The 20,645-nt window shown below is 48.4% G+C and overlaps 1 protein-coding gene across 5 annotated transcripts in view; it reads left to right on the forward strand.

The window, feature by feature from the left end:
- LOC101947688 (uncharacterized) overlaps window positions 1-19,809 on the forward strand; it is a 53,484-nt gene extending 33,675 nt beyond the window's left edge. Inside the window, exons 18-22 of one of the 5 annotated variants that reach the window (XM_042851770.2) lie at window positions 673-839; window positions 2,729-2,817; window positions 7,214-7,385; window positions 16,330-16,456; window positions 19,278-19,808. In XM_042851770.2, the coding sequence (XP_042707704.2) occupies window positions 673-839; window positions 2,729-2,817; window positions 7,214-7,385; window positions 16,330-16,456; window positions 19,278-19,309 (587 nt within the window). In that variant the 3' untranslated portion in view covers window positions 19,310-19,808. Of the gene's footprint in view, window positions 1-672; window positions 840-2,728; window positions 2,818-7,213; window positions 7,386-16,329; window positions 16,457-19,277 lie in introns of all 5 variants that reach the window. The other 4 variants (XM_065581956.1, XM_024107771.3, XM_065581960.1 and 1 more) reach the window with 4 other exon arrangements.
- The last annotated feature ends 836 nt before the right edge of the window (window positions 19,810-20,645 follow it).

The raw sequence follows: 20,645 nt of genomic DNA on the forward strand, positions 1-20,645 counted from the left end.
GCACCTGAATCACCTCACAAAATCTCCACAAGTTCTAAAACTTGATTCAGATAAGGCAAAAAACTAGTCCAGCAGAGTGCTCTAGGTTTGGGGTTGCTACGTAGCCTAGAGTTTGAGTCACTGTTTTTATCATGCACGCTACAAGCCCAAGGAAATAGGATCACTAGTTTATTTCAGATGCCCCAGTGAAGCATCACAGTATGACAGTATTTGTCTTCAGACTGTGACGCTGTCTCTATAGGAGATGAAACATCGCCCTATGCTGACACCAACACAATGGCATTAAGATACCGACAACATGACACAGTTATTTTGTGCCCCTGTGTGCATACACAGGTGTAAACTCATGAGAGGTGGTACCCTCGTTTCGGAATGGAGGTGCACTGGAGGGGCTGTGTGGAAGCCCAGGATTGGAATAGCAGGTACGGGGAGGGTTGCGGGTCAGGAGTGAGAAGCACACGGTGGAGCTGTGAGTGGGAAGTTTGCATAGTATGTCAGCTCTGCGGCTGCCTCTGGCTATGCTGTCAGCGTTTTCCATGAGCATTGTAAACTCCCGGCTAGACTTTGAAAACCACTCACAAATAGGCCAACATCCCATGACATGGAAAGCTCAAGTCAGCAGTTTTGTGATCTGAAGTGATGTTGCAGCTTTTCTTTCATTGCTGTCTAAAGATCTGCCATCCAGGCTGGAGGATGTTGTCAGGACTGCGATGACCCTAACCCACCCCTTGCTGACACAACTGCACTGTGTGGTGGTGACACTCGGCATGCATGGAGTCCTCTTGTGTGGCAGGAGAGTGGAAGGGAGTGTCTCGCTGTGCCCTGGAACTCGCAAACAGGTAGGCAGCTCAGGAAGACCAACTGAGTGGCAAGGAGTTCTCATTCCCTTGTGCTTGGGAGCACTGGCATAGTAGTGACTCTTCAAGCCTCTCTCACCAAGGTTGATGCTGCTATACATTTACCTGTCCCTGGAGGACTGGACGGCTCTGAAGATTAATAATGGAAATTGAGCCTTCCTTTCCTATGCCACTGTGTGTCAGAGGGTGGCAAAGGAGGCAGGTCCAGGTCCACTGTGCCAGAGCAGGTGCTCTCAGTTTGGCCAGTTGAGAGGCCGAGGCAGCACTTGGGACTATAAATAGTGCCCTACCAAATTCACGGCCATGAAAAACGCATCACGGACCGGGAAATCTGCTCTCCCGCTGTGAAATCTGGTCTTTTGTGTGCTTTTACCCTATACTATGCAGATTTCACAGGGGAGACAAGCGTTCTCAAACTGGGGGTCTTTCCCAAAAGAGAGCTGCAGGGGGTCGCAAGGTTATTTTAGGGGGCTCATAGCATTGCCACCCTTACTTCTGCACTGCCTTCAGAGGTGGGTGGCTGGAGAGTAGCGGCTGTTGGCCAAGCACCCAGCTCTGAAGGCAGTGCCTCGCCACCAGCAGCGCAGAAGTAAGGGTAGCAATACCGCAACCCACTCTACAATAATGTTGTGACCCCCACTCTCCCACAGCTCCTTGACCCCTACAATTACAACATTATGAAATTTCAGATTTAAGTAGCTGAAATCATGAAACTTCCGATTTTTTAAATCCTATGACCGTGAAATTGACCAAAATGGACCATGAATTTGGTAGGGCCCTAACTATAAACAATCCAGGAGAATCTGAAAGAGGAAGGAGACTCGGTGAGTGAAAGCAGTCTTAGAGCACAGACTGAGTCAGTCAGGAAAAGGGCAGGTGAGAGCTTCCACACACCAGGGGAATGGTGGAAGGTCCTGCAAGGAAGCTGTAGTTGGTTCCTGGGAAAAGGCTAAAGACAGGAGAGCAGCAAGAGGGGTTTGGTGGCTGGCATGTGTCCCTAAGCCAGAGGACCAAGGCTGAAGGCCAGAAAGCAGCAGTCGGAGTTGCCTGCTGATGTCTAAGCTGCAACCCAGGGCATTAGAGAGGGCTGAAGATGGGCTTATCCCACTTCACACTGGAGAGCTGGCCCCAGGGAAGCAGCGAGAGGGCCAGGGGGAGTGAGGGATGCTCCCCTGGTAAGGCTCTGGGGGTTCCTGCTGGGGAGAGTAGGGCTAACTCTTGCTGGAAGGGCTGGAGTGGCTGTCTTGGCAGAAGGACAGAGGAGGACTGACAAGAAGTCTAGGTGTGGTGGAAAATTCTGGAGTGTAGTATTTGGGGTGGCATGTTGTTGGATTTTTAAAGACTATGTACTGGGATGTGAGAAATGGACTATGTTTGGTACTTTTTGTTTTGGATTATTTGAAATATGTTTTTGGTAATAAACCACATCAAAGGACTGGAGGATAAGCTTGCAAGGAGTTACTGGGGATTCTGAAAGGGAAACTGAGGCAGGTGCCTCAGTCATGCTGTAGCTTGCCATAGGAGGGCGCTCCAGGAAGGGCCATCCTACCATACAGTGATTCATATCTGTGGAGTGATCACAGAAAGTGATCATTTAAAATGTGCTTTCCCCTCAGTAATTAAGAATGCAAGTTTGAAACACACTCTCCATGGACCTACATGCTAGTAAAACTTAGTTGCACAAATCTTGGTGGAAAGCGAACCCCAAAAGATGCAAACATAGGCAAAGTGAAGGTGATTCAAAATGTAAAGAAATAGTATTTGGATTCTAAGTATTGAGGCAGCTGTGGGCAAGATCAGCCAGGTCCAAATATTGCTTCTAGACTTCGGTGAGTTCCCAGTAATGCCACTCCTCTTCTCCCTCTCTACAGAATCCTGCAGGCGAGCTGTGTGCCACCCACTACCCAGCAATCCCCATCTCCAGGGAAGAGATAGTGAATGTCTCAGGAGCAGGTGACAGGTATATTACTAATTACCCAGAGAAAAGATGCAGTTATGGGATTTCTTTATTTTCTGCAGCTGAATTCCAATCTGGAATTTTTAACACTACCATGAAGACAGATTTCACTCTGATACTTGGGAATTAACACTAAACAGGGCCGGCTCCAGGCACTAGCTAAGGAAACAGGTGCTTGGGGCAGCACTCTGTCCGCTATTGGGGCAGCCGTCCGGGTCTTCAGCAGCAATTCAGCGGCGGGTCCCTCAGTCCCTCTCTTCCTCTTTGAGCTGCCGCCGAAGTGCCGCCGAATAGGAAGAGAGGGAGTGAAGGACCCACTGCCGAATTGCCGCCGAAGAATGGAGCGGCGCAATTGAGCTGCCGCTGAAGTGCTGCCGATCGGTGCTTTTTTTTCCGCCGCTTGGGGCGGCAGAAAACTTGGAGCCGGCCCTGGCACTAAATCCACCCGATAAGGAGTAAGGAACATAATTCCCCACAGTGTGTACTAAGAATTTGCCCATAACAGCTTAATGTCTATTGAAGCCAGTCTGGCCACTCATCCTCCTTTTCCCAGAACTGGCGTGAACATATGCTACAGCATTCTAGGTCCCAGCAGTACAGCTACAAGTTCTGAATTACTCTGGGCTGGGCTGCCAAACTTCTTGAAGTTTATTGGCTATTGAAGTACCATGGCAGTAGTCAAAATAAAGTGAACTACCTTAAGACAAAGCTGAATCAGTTTCTCTACAGTGGAAGTGAGACTTAACCTTCATTGTAAGGTTTGCTAAAAGTGGGACCCACCAGAGCCAGGAAGTGCCTTAAAGGCAGGAGTTGCCATACAAGTCAAAAAGAGAACAGGAGTACTTGTGGTTCTTTTTTTGTGTGTGTGTGTGGATACAGACTAACACAGCTGCTACTCTGAAACCATACAAGTTCAGTTCATCAAATCCAGTTTTCTGCCTGTGGGAGTAGCTGGTACCTTATGCTTTGAGTTCTCACCATACCTTACCTAATCATTGATGCAATGCTGTACATTGGGGTCGGAGGGGACAGGCATTACTTACTGACCCTATAGTGATCAACTTACATCTTTATTATCCTCCTTGTCTTGTATAACTACATGTGATACAGTCATAATTATCCAGACCTTTTTTCATAAACTGCAATGACTGATATTTTACTGCAGTGAACTGTCTGGGAAGTCTATATGAGGCAGATTTTTCCACATTTATTTGCCACTAATTTAAAGGAGTGATTAGCCTCTCACTTTCTCATGCTGGCGGACAGCATAAAAAGGGACTGGTTAGTTTCATGGGAACCTTAGTAATTCTGAGTACTTCAGTCAACTCTCCTCTACTTTATCCTTTCCAGACTAAATAATCACAATGTTTCTGATCACTCCTCGTATGTAAATCCTGCCATATCTTTATCCCTCAGCATTGCATTTCTCTAGACTTTTTCAATCTCAGCCACATCTCGAAGGTGGGGTGACCACAACTGGGCACGATACGTTGAACAATGACCTAACCTCCTCCAGAATAATTGTTATAATTGGCCTAATATCTTATCATTTGCTCTCTTTTAAAATTTACCTAAACTTCCTATTTGTTTTAAGCTGCTCCCCTGCCAGACATTGACAATGATATTTCTGATGACACCTAGCTTTTTCTTCCTGGAGGACCTGAAAGTTCAGGCCCATTAGTATCTGTATTACTGTAGTCCTATTAAAGTTAAACTGATCTGCTCTCATGAAACTCAGTTTCTCTGAGTCCATTTGGCATTTCTCATAATCTTCTAGTTTCTATGGTAATTTCCTTCTCCTGCTGTCTAATGGCTGTTCCTTCGCTCTGCAGAAAGCCTCTGTTCCATACAGTGCTGGGTGCAAGAACAGACTCCTTGTTGCCAGGCCTTTAAGACCAATGTTCACACAGGCTATATGTGCTGAGAAACCAAAGCGTACAGGGTGGCGGTGAACAGTTTCAAGGGATTGAACAATGGAATCTAACCAGAAGTAGCCAACACATTCGTGTCTCAATTAGTTTAACCTTCCAAATTCTGTGCTGGGATCCAGCAAGGTTCACTGTGCTGTAGTTAATGGTGCCAAAGCTCTGACTTGGGGAAGGTGCTCAGAGCTACTCCAGTCTCAGTCTCTCCCAGCAGGAGGCACGGGAGGGAATGGTGTAGGTAGAGGCACTGGCTCAAGAGGAGTGTGCAGCTCATTTGTATCTTAAGGTTCTCTTGGAATCCCTGCCCAGATGGCTGGGTCTGCTGTCAGTTTGTGGAAGTTGTTTGCGCCCTGCACGCTGGTTGCTGTGACAACATAACAGTGCGTGCACATACACAGCACTGCTAAGGAATAATCCCCCCCCCCACAAAAAAATATTCATTCCAAGTCTCAGGAGCTGTTGAGAGATTGAAAGGTCATCACAAACCACAATGTTCTGTGCCTTTTGTTAAGCAGAAACTGAGGTAATTCATCTAAGTAAGAAATGGAAGTTTTTCCGTCCCATCCCCTAGGATGTAGAGAAGCACCTGGAAGCTCTTAGCAGTAGCCGCTCTCCAGAGGCTGGTACTGAGTGTAAATCTCTGCTGGCCCATAGCTACCAGATCGAGTGCTTGCCTGCACAGGGCAAGGGTAGCCAAGTGTAGCTCCCCAGACCCGATGAGGCTGTAGCGCTAGATGCCACCTGCAGCTGCTGTTGCCTTTACTAGGCAGATGAGGCCTGCAGAGACCTTAGATGAACCGCAGGCTGCAAGTTGACAGGACTACTTTATCTGTAGAGGATGTCTTCCCTCTGCAAACATAGGAGCTCTGTTTTAGAGCCCTAAGCCCTTCCCCTGATATTAGTGCTCTCTCTCTGCTTTTTTAAAATATCTCCTCCATTCTGCTAGGACTTCCCATTCATCTTCCCCACTCTCCATTTCCTTCACGTCACCACCCCTTTTTTCCCTCTTATGATCTCCATCACCTTCTCTCTTCCTCGTCTTTCCTTTTTCCCTTCTTCCTCGTCTTCACTGCTGTTTCCTCTGTCTCGGTACTTATTTATTTAGATGTGTACAAATGCTAGAAAGAGGCTTCTATCCATATACCCAGATGCCCGTGATAGAACTTGAATACATCACACGGAATGCCCCACATGCAGCAGCAGAAGTCAATAGAACCAGCCACCAGCAAGTCAGGCAGCTTAGAAGCTCATACTCCCATCCCCCATCTTCCAACTCCAACAATTCCCTACCTTTATCCTAACTATTCCCCACCCCCCTTGTTAAATGCCTATGGGGGGGGGGGAGGGGGAGAGCTTGAATGGTCTCTTGCAACATGTGGTAACTCCTTATACTAAGCAGTCTGTTCCACCTTGTACTTAGCTGTGATGCTGGGAGTATCTTTCCCAGATCTGAAGAAGAGGTCTGTGTAACTCCAAAGCTTGTCTCTTCACAAACCGAGGTTGGTCTAATAAAAGATATTACCTCACCCACCTTGTCTCAGAAAATTAAAAACAATTTCATAAACATCTCAGAGGCAGTGCACTCTGCCCCAGGAGACTGGGAGTAGCCAGATGTGCGCATGACAAAGGAAGGAATCTCCTGTTAACTCCTCTGTTACGGTAAGAAACGTCACTCAGAGTCTCTATAGGAAGTTCTGTCTCTCTTTTTCACATCTCAATGGTACTGGGAGCTTCTTAAATTAAGGCACTGAGGCTCAGTAGTGAGCTACATATCAGGGGCGCTGGAACAATTTGTATAGTGGGGGTGCTGAGAGCCACTAAACCAAACTGTAAACCTTGTATATGATGGAAACCACTTCAAGCCAGGGGGTGTGGGAGCACCCCCAGTTCCAGCACCTGTGCTACATATTCTGAACTCTACTGGTCATGTCTGTACTGAGTAGCCATGCAGCACTGACTAACCTCCCCAATAGGGCTGCTAATTTTGGTTGGACATATTCCTGGAGGTTTCATCTCATGACATAATCTTTAATTAAAGGTTAATCTTTAATTTTTGGAGACTCCGGGATAATCCTGGAAGGTTGGCAACTCTATTTCCAAAGCCAGTGGCATGCCGGGACAGTATAAAATGAGGGGGCACTCACTGTTTTAAAGTCTTGTCATGAACCAGGGAAGGAACATCTCCAGGACATGATACCCATCACCATTAAAAGGTGAATGTCTGTGACCCAGCGTCCTGAGGTTGGGACACGACAAGAGAGGAGACTTTCAGTCTTCCTTAGGGATACCCAAACCTCTTGTTAGACCCTCTTCTCCCCCATCCCAGTTTCTGTTGCTTGTAGTTTGATTTGCTGTAGGGACTCTTAGCTTTGTTTGGTGAGTAGAGACACTTTAGTCTCTCTTTGGGAAGGCAAGGTCTGCAGAATCAAAACCATTCCCCAGTGTCCAAAGCTGCGTTTTCTTTCTCTTTCCAGTTTAATGGCAGGGATAATCGCTGGGCTACTTGCTGGGCATGACACAGATACCTGCGTCCGGATGGGCCTGCTCGCTGCCTGCCTCTCCCTCCGTTCATACGAGCCCATCTCCCGGGAGATCAGTACTGTCAGCGTGAACCTGGAGCAGGTCAAGGCTAGGAGCTGGCCAGAGGTGAAGATGTGGAAGATGAATTAGAGCTTATGCTCTAGAGCTCTAGCAGATGTTACCTCCCCATTCCAACCGCACCTGAAGTGCAACATGACTTCAGATTTCCACCCCCCACTGTCAATCCCCCAGTGCCATACAGCCAATATCTGGTACTGCACCTCCCAGAAAGAAAAAAAAAAAAAAATCAGGGTGCCTAAACAGCTTGGGTTTCACCTTCCTGAAAAAGCTTGTATTTCTTCCTCCCATCTTCGTAGTGTAGATGCCAATCAGCTGTTCCTCCAGCCCAGAGAGTTGAACCAAACTCCTTTCAACAGCCCTGCTCAGCCACCACGTCGGCAAAACAATGGATAGCTCAGACAATATGCTTATTATATATGGGCTGGCCGAACAGCAGCCCACTGGCACACAGTTCTAGGAGATGGCCCAGTGATCAAAGTAGAGCATTGTATGCTGGGACTTAAATATCTAGAAACTTCTATAGCCCCTCTGCAATGTCCAGCTGCTTCCAAAACACAAATGAATGTAACCTCACATCTCCTCACTGAGGTGGGGAAGCACTGTACTTGTATTACAAATGGGGGATGGGAGGCACAGAGATTAAGTGACTTTCCCAAGGTCACAGTGAGTCTGTGGCACAGCTGGGAATGGAACCAAGAGTTACCCGCTCCCAGCCCAGTGCTTAACCACAAGACGATCCTTCTACCTCTGGCTTTTCTGGCATCCATCTTTTTATTACTAAGGGCAGTAACAATTTGCACCATTAATACAAATTAGATATAGTCCTTCGGCTGCTGGCAAGTTGCTAATCCTCTGACCACTGAGCAAACAAACCTATGAGAAGTAGGTTTATTCCATCTGGCATTGGGGTGCTCTAAGGGTCACATCTCCCCCCCCTTATAAAGCTGCAGGAGGGTTAGCCACTGGCTGACCCGGAGGCAGCAAGTCAGACCCCTTTCCTGGATGGGACTTCTGCCACCATATTCTGTTCCCTTCATTTGGAAAAAAGATGTGTTTTGTCTCCTTTGTCCGTTCTGTCTCTAAGACATAATATCAGAGAGGATCTATAATCTCACCTACAGTGCTGTTACAAACATTTCACAGTGACATTAATGACCAGTGTGTTAGTAGATTTCCAACAATATATTACATGTCACCTTTTATATAAATATAATTGGTGTGAGAGGTGTATGAGGTTGTCAGGCCTGACAAGAGTCACGGAGACAAAGTAGTGAACTACCGCTGGGCCGCTGTGTCACAGGAGCCTAAATACCTCAGAGGACCTGGGGCTAGGTACCACCACTCAAACCATTTTCAGGTCACAAGTGACAATGAAGGTGATGATTTTAACCCAATTCCTAGCTCACCTCACAAGAGCCACTATGCAAGTCCATGTGCTTGCAGTTCCAAATGCTCAGAAGACATCCATGGGGTTTTACAAGTTAGATGGAAGTATACGGTTAGCGAAACATCCTGTTATTGTTTCAGCCTGAACTTGCTGGCAGTGCTTAAAGTGGTCTTCAAAAAGTGGGAGGTTTCACGTAAGCTGGGAGCAGCAGCAGAGGTAAGACAGTGCTTAAAGAGAGAGAGAGAGAGTGTGTGAGTGTGAGTGTGAGTGTGCGCGCCCTTCAGTGATTCAGCTTGATTTTTCTCTCACTGGGTCTCTAACCCCCAACCTTGCAACTTTAAGCACTGCTCCTTGGGGTTGTTCAATTTTCAGCTTCAGAGTTCAGTGGACTGGTGGTTGTCTGTGCAATTAAACCTCCTTCACTGGTGCCCTTATTGATAGAGAGCAGTTGGGGGGTGGGTGTATAGCATTAGCCCTCCAGTATTACAGTGGCCCAACCTTCCTCCTCTTCAAAATCAGCGGGTAGTGTTAGCAATTCATTGGCTAAATTCAGCAGCAAGGCCAGCTAAGGTGGATGGTTAGCTTTTCTCTCACCTGTGAGCACTGGAAGTTGTGCTTTGCACCACAGGAAACAAAGCAGGAAACTTCTCTGCCTGTTATACAGTCTCAGGGATATTCATTTTTCACTAAGACTTTGTCTACACTATGATCTGGGGGTGTGATTCCCTACTTGTGTACACATACTCGCACCAGCTCCCATCGAGCCAACACCTTTTCCCACCACCTTTGTGTATTCAGGGGGCAACCTCAGCCTAACCAAAGAATGGGCGTACCAATGGTCTTTCCATTGGAATCAGTGAAAGAAACACATACCCCCAACATGCCAGTGGTGAAAGTGCATAATCAGTCATCTAAGGTATTTAAAGATGTATGGTTGTAAAAGATGCCTTTGAGACCAAATTAGCCCCTTCCTCTCAAGCACCTCCCTGCACCTGATGTGCACTGTTTGCCAGCAGATCCATTTATTTATCTCAATCCTGCCTGCAAATAGTTTAGCCAAAACTATTCCATGATCACAACTGGGAAAGAGAACACTAGACACACACAGATACCTTTGAAAAGAGGAGGGGGGGGGTGTTGCTAGTGGGAGGGCTGTGAGAGAGTTTGGGGGAGGGGGAGTTTCCCAGCAGTAGCAGCCAGGTTTGCAGGTATAAGAGGAAAGCTAGAATTTCAGTGTCATTGACACCCAGAAAGAGGGGTGGGGTGGAGGAAGATCTCTGCTTTATAAAAGGGTTTCAGCCGCCTACACTGAGCAAGAGGCAGTTCTGATCCTCCCTACAAGCACCTGGGCTGGGCACAGGAACACACAGTAGCTGAGAAGAAACCAGAGCCCAAGGATGAAGGTTTATGCAGTGACCACCATTGCTGTCCTCTCGGTGCAGTTCTCTTTCATGGTTCAGGCTGGGGATGGGAAAGGGTTGGTAGCTCCAGAGAAGCAAGTGGGGGCTGAGAGAGTGAGAAAAGCACCTCAGCCATCAGATGGAGGAGAGAAAGCACCAAAAGGCAGCTCAGTGAGGTGTCAGCCTGCCGCCAGAGTGCAGAAGGCAGCAGGAGAAGCTGGAGTTGGAGCAACGTCCCACAGCAAACTGCTGAGCAAGCCACAGCGAGAAAGCAGTAAACAGAAGGCCACTAGCAAGCAGCAGAGCCCCCAGCTGCAGCCCCCCAAGAGAAAGAGCCCAGGATCCAGCAACCACTTGGAAGGCCACGGGAAATTCAATACTGACACTGTGAGTATAACACCACACCACTGCCCTCCGCCTCTATCTTGCTTTCACCTCAGACTCTGTCCCTGCCTAACAGCTGCCCCTGGGGTGGTGGGGAAGTGACCCTACTTCATCTCATCAGAGGGTGAAATAAAAACCAATGATTAAGGTCTGGGGAGACAACAGAGAATGTCCTCTTCCCCCAGCCATCCCATCCTGAAGGAGACGCATACTGAGGATTTGTATGGGAGAGTCGGAGCAAAAGAGTTCTTGGGGGGTTTCTGTGCCTGCCTAACAACCAGCTAAAGCCATCAAGGGGTTCTCCTAGTCTGTGTGGTATGTGCGCATACAGTTTTGTGATCCAGTATAGCTACTCTGGCTGCAGGGCTTAAAGTGATGTCACCGAAGATCGGGGTCTGTCATTCACTAGCTCATAATCAAATTACAGCTTTTTTTTCAATATTTCTGGGGAGATTATCTTTAATACTAAACAGCAGCCATAGCTCAGATAGCAGTGTGAGATGGCCTGTCTTTGTCAGTCAGGAACGTCGACACCCTGCTCGTAGGTTAGCCAGGGACGGGTGCAGAGCACTGACGCAGCAGAACTTGTCTCTTCTTAGAGTTCAGCATAAACAGACGAGCCCAGTTCTAAGCTGGAAATGCAAGAAGAAGTGTAAGAAATCTCATTCCCAGGCCATTTGTTCCCTTCTAAACAAGAGCGTTATGATTAAAACGAAGTGAATAATTTGATTTTTCAATTTGGTGCTGAACCAAACCCCCAAATATTCGGTTTGTTTTAAACCAAAACGAGGTTTTTTCCTCCAGTGTTCCCTTGCCAAAACAAGACAAAAAAACACAAATTTTCTTCTGGTCGAAAGAAACATTTTGAATGGTGATTCAAAACGACATTTCCTAAATGACATGTTGACACAGTCCAGTTTGAAAAATGTCAGAAGGAAACTTTCAACATTTTTAAAAAATTTTTCAGCTGAAACTATTTGCTGAGTTCACCTCAAATTCATGAATAGTTTTGGGGCCCTGAATATTATTTGGCAAATTTACTATTGGCTGAAAAAAATTCACCTCACACTAATTATGTCACCATTGCTGGTACCATTCATCAACATATTTTCAAAACACAGGTGTCTGGAGCTGGGCAACTAAATATCAACTTTAAGTGTCTAAGTTTAAAAATAGCATCTTGACAGAGCAGGTAGTTTATAGGGGCTGTAGCCCATGGGGGCTGAGCTCCACCTCCAATCAAGGGGTGCTACTATGGACTCACTGAATACCTGACTTGTGTTACTTCTCACTGCAGTGGTCTTAGATCTGCAACCCAGGTCACTTTAAACTTTGGCCAAGGTTTGATGACTCACATTAAAACAGATACCAATCTATAGCAAGAGGGCTTTCTTTATACCAGCATGGACCTCGATCAGCACCTCATCATAAGGCTGGGAACACAGCTCCTCCTTAGCACCTATGACATAGTGTGATGGGGCCACTACCCCACACTGGCAGAGAAAGAGTTAACAGAGCCCTGGGGAGGCTGCGTGGGAAACAGCCAGTAGGAGAGGGACTGGGAGGGACAGCCAATCAGGGCCCAGAGGGTCCATATAAAAGGGAGTTGCAGGGTAGGGGCAGTTGCTGCTGGGAGCCCAGGGAGCAAGGACTGTGTTCCTGGAGGGCTGAGTGAACTGTAAGCACCAAGTTTGGACAGAGCAGTGACTAGTTCGTGGGACTGAATAGCTGAGGCTCTGAGATTAGGGGCTGGGGCCATGGGAAGTGGCCCAGGGAAATAGAGCAGCATTGACCAAGGTTACAGAGAAGCAACAGGAGGCTGCTATTTACAGGGTCCCAGGGTTGGGGCTTGGAGTAGTAGGTGGGCCTGGGTCCCCCCCACTCACCAGAGGGGAAGTGGCAGGACTGTTGGACAGAAATATCCTCCCCCCCAACCTTGGAAGAGGGGAAAAGTGGATGGCAACTTAACCAGGGGCTGAGTTGAGAAGATGACACTGCGATTCTGGGAGCTGAGAGAGGAGCCATAGGCAGGAGCAGAGACAGAGTGCCAGTGTGCACACCACAGATGGGGACATTGGTCTCAAGTTAATTCCCAGCACGACCAGGAGGAGGCGCCAGTGACACATAGGCTCTGCTGTCTGTCAATAGCTCAAACTTATCCTACTCAGTATTAACAGTCAAAGTCAAATTAGAGTTGTATTTAAACAGGATACTGTTTAAGAGAATGAAGAAATGGATAAACCAAGAAATACGATAAAGAAAAACATCTCCTTGAACTTTGTCTAGGTAATGACTACACAAACCCAGCTGCAATGGGTTGTATTGCAAAAACTAAAGGGTGGTAGAGGTAGCTGTACAAGCCAGAGTCCCCTGTCTGCACCCTTTGCTTTTCCCCCTTTGCCCTCCCCAGTTCAATGGCAGGTATCCAGGAGAGAGCTGATCAACAACTTCTCCCTCAACTGCATGTCCTTCTTTCTGGAAGGGACTGTTTCTTATCTAATAAAACCCAGCTCATTGTCCATGTCCTTGCACTGAGTGTCCACATGTACTATTTTCAGTTCATCCAGGCCTACTCAGACTTCTTCCTCCTAGCTCTCTACATTGGTGCTCAACTCTATAGAGAAATGGGTGGTTTCTTCCTGCAGGTTCATTCCAGCAAATTTCAAATGGATGAGGAGAGAGCTACGCCACCTGGAGAGAGCAGAGATCTAGTACCATGGTCCTTCCTTCAGTCTCAGTTGATTTATGGCTTTTAGAATTTTTGTTTTGTTTTGCTTGTTACGTTTGTAAAAATGGAACTGAAGCCCCCGGACCTTTCTAGATCCTTGTAATCTACCATTTTCTGTCTCTAAATAGAGCCAAGGTCTAGCTAATGTAGACTGTACATCCAGACCATTTAAGAAAAATGAAGCGAGGAGCCCAGAACAGGCAACAAATGCTCATCACATTACTTCATAGTCAGCTTTGCAACTTGGCTTCATTTTCTCCTGGATTCATTAAAGATCCCTCCAGCTGTCTGGGAGAGATAAAGTGGATCTTCTGAGCTCACCTAATTTCCAAACGTCCTATTGCTGTCAATTTGCAAGTGCTGGAGACAATGGCACACGAGAAGTGCAATCCCTGAGATTGACTGACTGACACGGATAAAACTGAATAATGAACTAAATGGCTTTTTGCAGCTCAGTTTAGAAGCCAGCCCTATTTAGTAATGGCACAGTAGCCGTACAGCTTAGGGTTACCATACGTCCTCTTTTTCCCGGACATGTCCGGCTTTTCGGCAGTCAAACCCCCGTCCGGGGGGGAATTGCCAAAAAGCCGAACATGTCCGGGAAAATGGCGGCTCTGTTTAAGAGCCGGGCTGCCTGAACGCTACCGGCTTCGGGCAGCCCCGTGCCTCCAGAGCCTGCGCCGCCGGAGCCCGGGAGGGGAAGTGCCCGGCTGGGGGCGCAGGGTCTGGAGGCAGGGGGGCTGCCCGAAGCCGGTAGCGCTTGGGCAGCCCGGTTCTTAAACAGAGCCTCCAGCGGCTGCGGCTCTGTGTAACTGACACTGTGTCAGTTACACACAGCCCCGGGGGCTGGAGGCTCCAGCCGCCCCCGCTCTGTTTAAGAGCCGGGCTGCCCAAGCGCTACCGGCTTCGGGCAGCCCCCCGCCTCCAGACCCTGCGCCCCCAGCCGGGCACTTCCCCTCCCAGGCTCCGGCGGCGCAGGGTCTGGAGGCACGGGGCTGCCCGAAGCTGGTAGCGCTGGGGCAGCCCGGCTCTTAAACAGAGCGGGGGCGGCTGGAGCCTCCAGCGGCCGGGGCTGTGTGTAACTGACACAGTGTCAGTTACACAGAGCCCCAGCCGCTGGAGGCTCTGTTTAAGAGCCGGGCTGCCCGAGAGCTACCGGCTTCGGGCAGCCCCGTGCCTGGAGACCCTGCGCCGCCGGAGCCCGGGACGGGAAGTGCCCGGCTGGGGGCGCAGGGTCTGGAGGCAGGGGGGCTGCCCGAAGCCGGTAGCGCTTGGGCAGCCCGGCTCTTAAACAGAGCCTCCAGCGGCTGGAGCCTCCAGCCCCCGGGGCTCTGTGTAACTGACCCAGTGTCAGTTACACAGAGCCAAAGAGGAGCAAAGCCTCCAGCCCCCTGGGCTGTGTGTAACTGACACAGTGTCAGTTACACAGAGCCCCAGCCCCTGGAGGCTCTGTTTAAGAGCCGGGCTGCCCGAGAGCTACCGGCTTCGGGCAGCCCCCTTGCCTCCGGACCCTGCGCCCCCAGCCAGGCACTTCCCCTCCCGGGCTCCGGCGGCACAGGGTCCGGAGGCACGGGGGCTGCCCAAAGCCGGTAGCGCTGGGGCAGCCCGGCTCTTAGAGCCTAAGAGGAGCAGAGCCTCCAGCTGCAGGGACTCTGCTCCTCTTCGGCTCTGTGTAACTTATACAGTGTAAGTTACGCAGAGCCGCCGGAGCCCCGGAGGGGAAGTGCCCGGCTGGGGGCGCAGGGTCCGGAGGCATAGGGGCTGCCCAAAGCCCAAGCGCTACCGGCTTCACGGTTTGCTGGGCAGCCTCCAGACCCTGCGCCCCCGGCTGGGCGCTTCCCCTTCCGGGCTCCAGCTGCGCTGGGGAAGCGCCGGCTGGGGGCGCAGGGTCTGGGGGCTGCCCGGCAAACCGTGAAGCTGGTAGCACTGGGGCAGCCCTTTCCCCCTGGCTGGGAGTGGGAGGGAGGAGGGGGCGGAGTTAGGGTGGGGGAAGGGGCGGAGTTGGGGCGGGGCTAGGGGTGGGGAAATGGGCAGGGCCATGGCCCGTGGAGGGTCCTCTTTTTTTATTTATGAGATATGGTAACCCTAGTACAGCTTTAAACAGAAGCTCCTTTTAGTGGCTTTGGGGTCGATTTTTTCAAAGGCACAAATGGCAATCAGGTGCCTACCTGCCCTTTAATGCCTGTGAAAAGTCTATCCTTTTGCCTCTGCCACGCACCTCTGCCAGGAAAGTAGTTCACTTTAAGAGAAGCTGCTGTCATGTTTCAGCCCAGGGGCAAGTAATTAAATGTGGTAGTTGCTAAGCCACCTACACAAGATAGGGCTGTTATATAATTTGCTAAATTAAAAACAGGAAGGAACTGATTTTTTTATGAAGTCCCTGTGGAGCTAGGCTTATTAGTCCCTATTATTGATTTGCAGCTATGCTTAGAGAAGAGGAGGACTTTATTTGGATGGATCATTATTTGCACTGCTGTAGCTCTGAGAGGCCCCACAGTGCTAGGCACCGTGCACACTTTAACAAAAAGATAGTCCTGGCCCAGATCAATCCAGGTTTAGAGGACTCTGAAATCCTCACCCTGCAACTTTAGAGAGTTTAAGAAGAAAGTGAGCACCACCAAGGGGAAAGAGGGAGGAATCAGGAGCTCAGTTCCACCTCACAATGTTTAACTATTAACCTGAAGTGCAGAGATGGGCCTTAACTAAACCTCCAACTGTGGAAACCCCAGACTTTGGACTGAAGGGCACTTCGAAATTGGACCCTAGATCCCACTGTCATGGCTGTTCCTCAGTGCTAGAGCAAATCAAACCAAACCCCCAGATCCAAATACTGGGGGTAGAAGGAGGAAATGAAATTTGGATCGGGATCCACACTTTCATGGGAAAGGGCCTATGCAGAAAGTAAATGTTTATGTATAGAGATAACCCTCCCCTCAACTGGGGGGAATTCAGTGCATTTACTAGTGTAACCACTAGAAACCTGAATTAAAGTTCAGTATAGTTTGAGGGTGTGGGGATCACTTGGGCTGGGAGTTGGTTGCAGAGGGAGTGTGTTGGTATGATAGCCTCTCTCTCCCTTTCTCCTTCCAGTATTCCTGTCCTGGGATTCAGTCTAAGACCTGCCAGAAACCCTCAGATTGTGATGGCTGCCTTGGCCTCTACACCTGCAAACTGCCTAGGGGGAAGTGTGGTTTGAAAGCTGTTTCCAGGAAGACAGGTACTGCACAACTCCCATGTCAGCCAGCCCAATTCAGCAATGAATGCATCAGGGGTCCATTACAGATGGCCAGACGGTAGGGGCTTTATGTATGTCACTTAAAAAACCCAACACCAAAATGCCACACTGGACTTTTTCAAAACCTCTCTTTGTGTTGCACATAACAACTCCTCCAAGCTTCAACAAGTGAGCTACAGGCAGGGAAGTAATGGAGCACTAACTAGCCTCCGTTAACTCTGTATTGAAGACAAGCCCTGAGTGATTTAGGTTGCAAAGTTAAACACTCAAGTTAGAAAATGCCAGAATTAAGCTTGTGTGTGCAACTACCATTAAGCCCCCTTGAGCATATGTGCACTAAGATACAGCTTTTAAGTAGGATCACATACTAGTTTTTTCCTCAGGCTGACTGCTACATTAGCTAACATGATTGTAAATGTGTTACACTGCATCTAGCTTAGCCTTAGCTGCTAATTGGTGTTTCAAATGGGGTTAGCTACCCCTGAGGTAAGTAAAACAAAACCAAAAAAAGAAAAACTCCAATCAAACAGACCACCACCTTTTTTCCTGAGCCTGGTTTACACTCTAAAAAAGTATACTAAGGCCTGGTCTACACCTAAAACTTAGGTCAATCCAGCGATGTCACTCAGGGTTGGGAAAAATCCACCCCCGACAGACATAGTTAAAGCAGCCTAAGCCCCGGCATAGACACTGTTACTTTGACAGAAGAATTCTTCCAATACCTTAGCTACCACCTCTTGAGGGTGTGGATTAATCACAGTGATGGGGAAAAAACCCTCCTATCACTGTAGCAAGTGTCTATGCTATGGTGCTACCGTGGTACAGCTGCAGCACCATAGCTGTGCTGCTGTAGCATCTGTAGTGTAAACAAACCATAGGAGTGATTTTAAACAGATTTAATTAAACCGGTGCAAAACCCTGTGTGGACACTCTAGTCCAGACTACTAGAAGACCCACAGAATCCCGTGTAAGTGTTCTTTGTGAAGCCATAGAAACAACACCAGGAGACCTTAAACAGCATATCTATCTACTGTCATAATAAAATGTGGATATTCTAAAACCTTTTCTGTGTGGGAACAATTTTTCTGTGTAACCTAAGGTGTACATTTAAACCAATATAGTTACATGGACATAACATCCCTCACCCCACCACCATGAGGACAGTCTTATTCTAGCAAAAGAGCACCTTTTTTCAGTTTTTCCTTTATGACGCTTAGAAAGGGGATTAAGCTAAACAGCAAAAAGTCATTCCTATACTAGTATAAACACACGGGTTTATACTAGTATAACTGTGCTATGGCAAAACTTTCCCATGTAGACAAGCCCCAAGTAACTGCATTTAAGATTTTAACTTAGATTATTCAAACTATTGAGTCCTCACCCTGTGCGATTTAGTGTTGTGTATGGTGCAATCCTGACTTGTGCCTTTAGAGGGCAGTCTTTTGGGGGCAATTTGACAGATCAGTTAGGGTAAGTCTATACTTGGAGCTTGGGGAGACACGCTCGCGCTAGCTTGATCAGAGCTAGTGAGCTAAAAATAGAGCATAGCTGCAGCGGCGCAACAGGCAGCCACCCCAAGTACATGCCTATCGTCTTGGATGGGTAAGTACTTAGGGCAGCTAGTCCATCCCACCACTTGCACAGCTGGCGGCCATGCTATTTTTAGTATGGTAGCTTAGCTTGATCAGAGCTAGCACAAGTATGTCTCCTCAAGCTGGGAAACACCCCCACCCCAGCTCCAAGTGTAGAGTAAGACTCTGCCTGGCTAGGTGGAATGTGCACAGCCTTGTGGTGTTGCTTTATTGAAAAACAGAAAAGTAAATGTACAGAGTGTCCTGTCCCTTTGAAGGCCAAACACAAAAACAGGGGTTTCCTCAGCTAAATTGATGGCATAAGGCCTGGCTTGCTGCAACCAAGTCCAAAGAAAGATCTAAAGTCCTGCTCCACATATGCTTATTAAAGGGTAGTGAGGGAACTGATTAATTCCCCAGAGCTGGCTCAATCCTGCTCGCCTTGCAAGTGTCTGCACTCAGGGCAGCAGAACTGCAATCCTTTATTTAACATGAAACCCCTTTCCTGTCAACCCCTGGACCAGGTCTGCATAGCCTGTCACAGGCAGGGACCTGCAAAGCACAAATCTATTCTGTAAGCGCCCCAACCATTCATAGTGCCATATAAATCAATTTTTTTTTAAAAGATCAGTGGAAAGATACTGCTGTTTTCCTTAGATTTGTAATAAGATCTCAGATTTGTCCTCTGACCCTCCATCCCATCACAAGATGCTAAGCATGTCAGTGTAAGCAAGATGAGGGGGAAAGATGGTCTCAAGGTTTAGACACTGGAGTAGCAGTCAGGAGACTTTGGCTCTAGTCCCAGATCTGCACGGGGGTCTTGTGTGAACTTGAGAAACCTCTCTGTGCATCAGCTTCCTCATTTGCATAATGAACATAAAACCTGCCCTACTGCATGGTAGGAAGCTTAATTAATTACTGATTGTAAAGCAAATTGACATTAGGGGATGGAAAGCATTATAGAAATGCTGAGTGTTATGAACACACAGGCAAACAATGTTGTCTGTATGAATTTGCTATAGGTGTTTAATTAAGGATAGATGTTACTAGAGCTCATTTTTTTTTATTTTAACTTATTTACATATTGACTGCTTCTGTTTCTTTGACTGGCAGCTCCATTAGCTCTAAACAAATCAATACAAGCCCCAAGTCTGAAGGAGGAGTACAACTGAGATTACAGCTAATCAATCCCTCATCACGCTTATTGCGTTGTGTGTTTTTTTTCTCTGTAGGTGGATTCTACCAAAGCGTACAAAGCACCTGAGGTACTTGGTCCTGCTAACTGTTGATTGACACAGCACGATCTCAAGCTGGAAAAGTCGTACTGCAGCCTAGAGCCCCAAACTTTTTGTATTTCTTCATAGCTCTCATTTTAAATGGAAGAATTCCATACAAGAAACATTTCACAGTCTTGCTTTTTAGTCTTCAACATTCCATATGGTACATAGATTTGAATTGCTCTTTCCTTAAGACTACCAATGAAACTATCTGGAGGTGCTGCCTTCCATGCCTTCCTCATTCACACCTCATTCATTCAACAGGGCAATTGATTACAAAGTGGGGGGAAGATCTTATTCTACTTCTAGCAAAAAGACATTTTTCTTTTACCTTAATTATACTACCTTAGGGGCCCACTATAATATATTATCAAGGTTCAATACAAAGTCATATAAAAGTTATACAAAAATGCATAATGCAGAGATTTATCTACAACTGCATTGATTGACTACTGTGTGCAGTAATATAGTGACCCCTGGGTCTTTGAATGAGGCTTTATACTTGGGGGGGGTGGGGGCGAGCGGTGAGTCGGGGGCAAGCGGGTGGGCAAAGAGGCAAGCAGTGAGCCAGCAGTGGTTCTAGGGGCGGGCATAGGGGTTTCTGGCAGGAGAGGGAGAAGGTGAAAGGAAGCGAGTGGTGGGGGGGGACTGACTAGGAGGGACGCAGCAAGCCAGCGGGGGGGGTAGGGGGTGAAGAGGGGTGTGATGGTGGGGCCAAGTGGGGAGGGGGAGGGGTCCTATTTTACTGCTGTGATCTGGTCACCCTATGTGTGCCATTTCTTCCCCCTCCCAAACCTTCCTTTTCGGCCCACAGCTGTTTTGGCGGGGCGGCACTGGGGAAGGAGGGTTTGTTTCTGCGGGGCGGGCAGTGCTGGGGAGGGGGTCGCAATTTTATATTCTTGCCTCGGGTGCAAAAATAGCTAGTTATGGCTCTGCTTCACTCCCACATTCCCCTCCCCCTCCCCTATTCCACCCCCTTCCTTCCCCACTGCCTCTTCCATCCACCACCTCACCCCCTCTTCCCCCTCCCCTCTTTCCCCTTCCACCTCCCCCCCCCCCCCCGCGCTTACCCAGCCCCACTGCAGGCACTCACTGTTGCAGAGAAAACTGGAAGGCTCCCACCACACAGAAGGGGAGCCCAACTGGCACTAGGACCCAGGAGGCAGCATTCAGCTGCAGAGTCAGCAGAGTGGAGAGGCAGCCTCCTTCAGCTGGACAGCTCTGTGCTAGCAGAAATGGGGAGGGGGGGGCAGTGGCACTTAACCCTGTGTGCCCCCACCATGCCTCACCTCTGTTGGGGGGGCAACCTCCCCAAAAACACTG

This window comes from Chrysemys picta, chromosome 1, assembly GCF_011386835.1.
Source record: "Chrysemys picta bellii isolate R12L10 chromosome 1, ASM1138683v2, whole genome shotgun sequence".
NCBI classification, from domain to species: domain Eukaryota; kingdom Metazoa; phylum Chordata; order Testudines; family Emydidae; genus Chrysemys; species Chrysemys picta.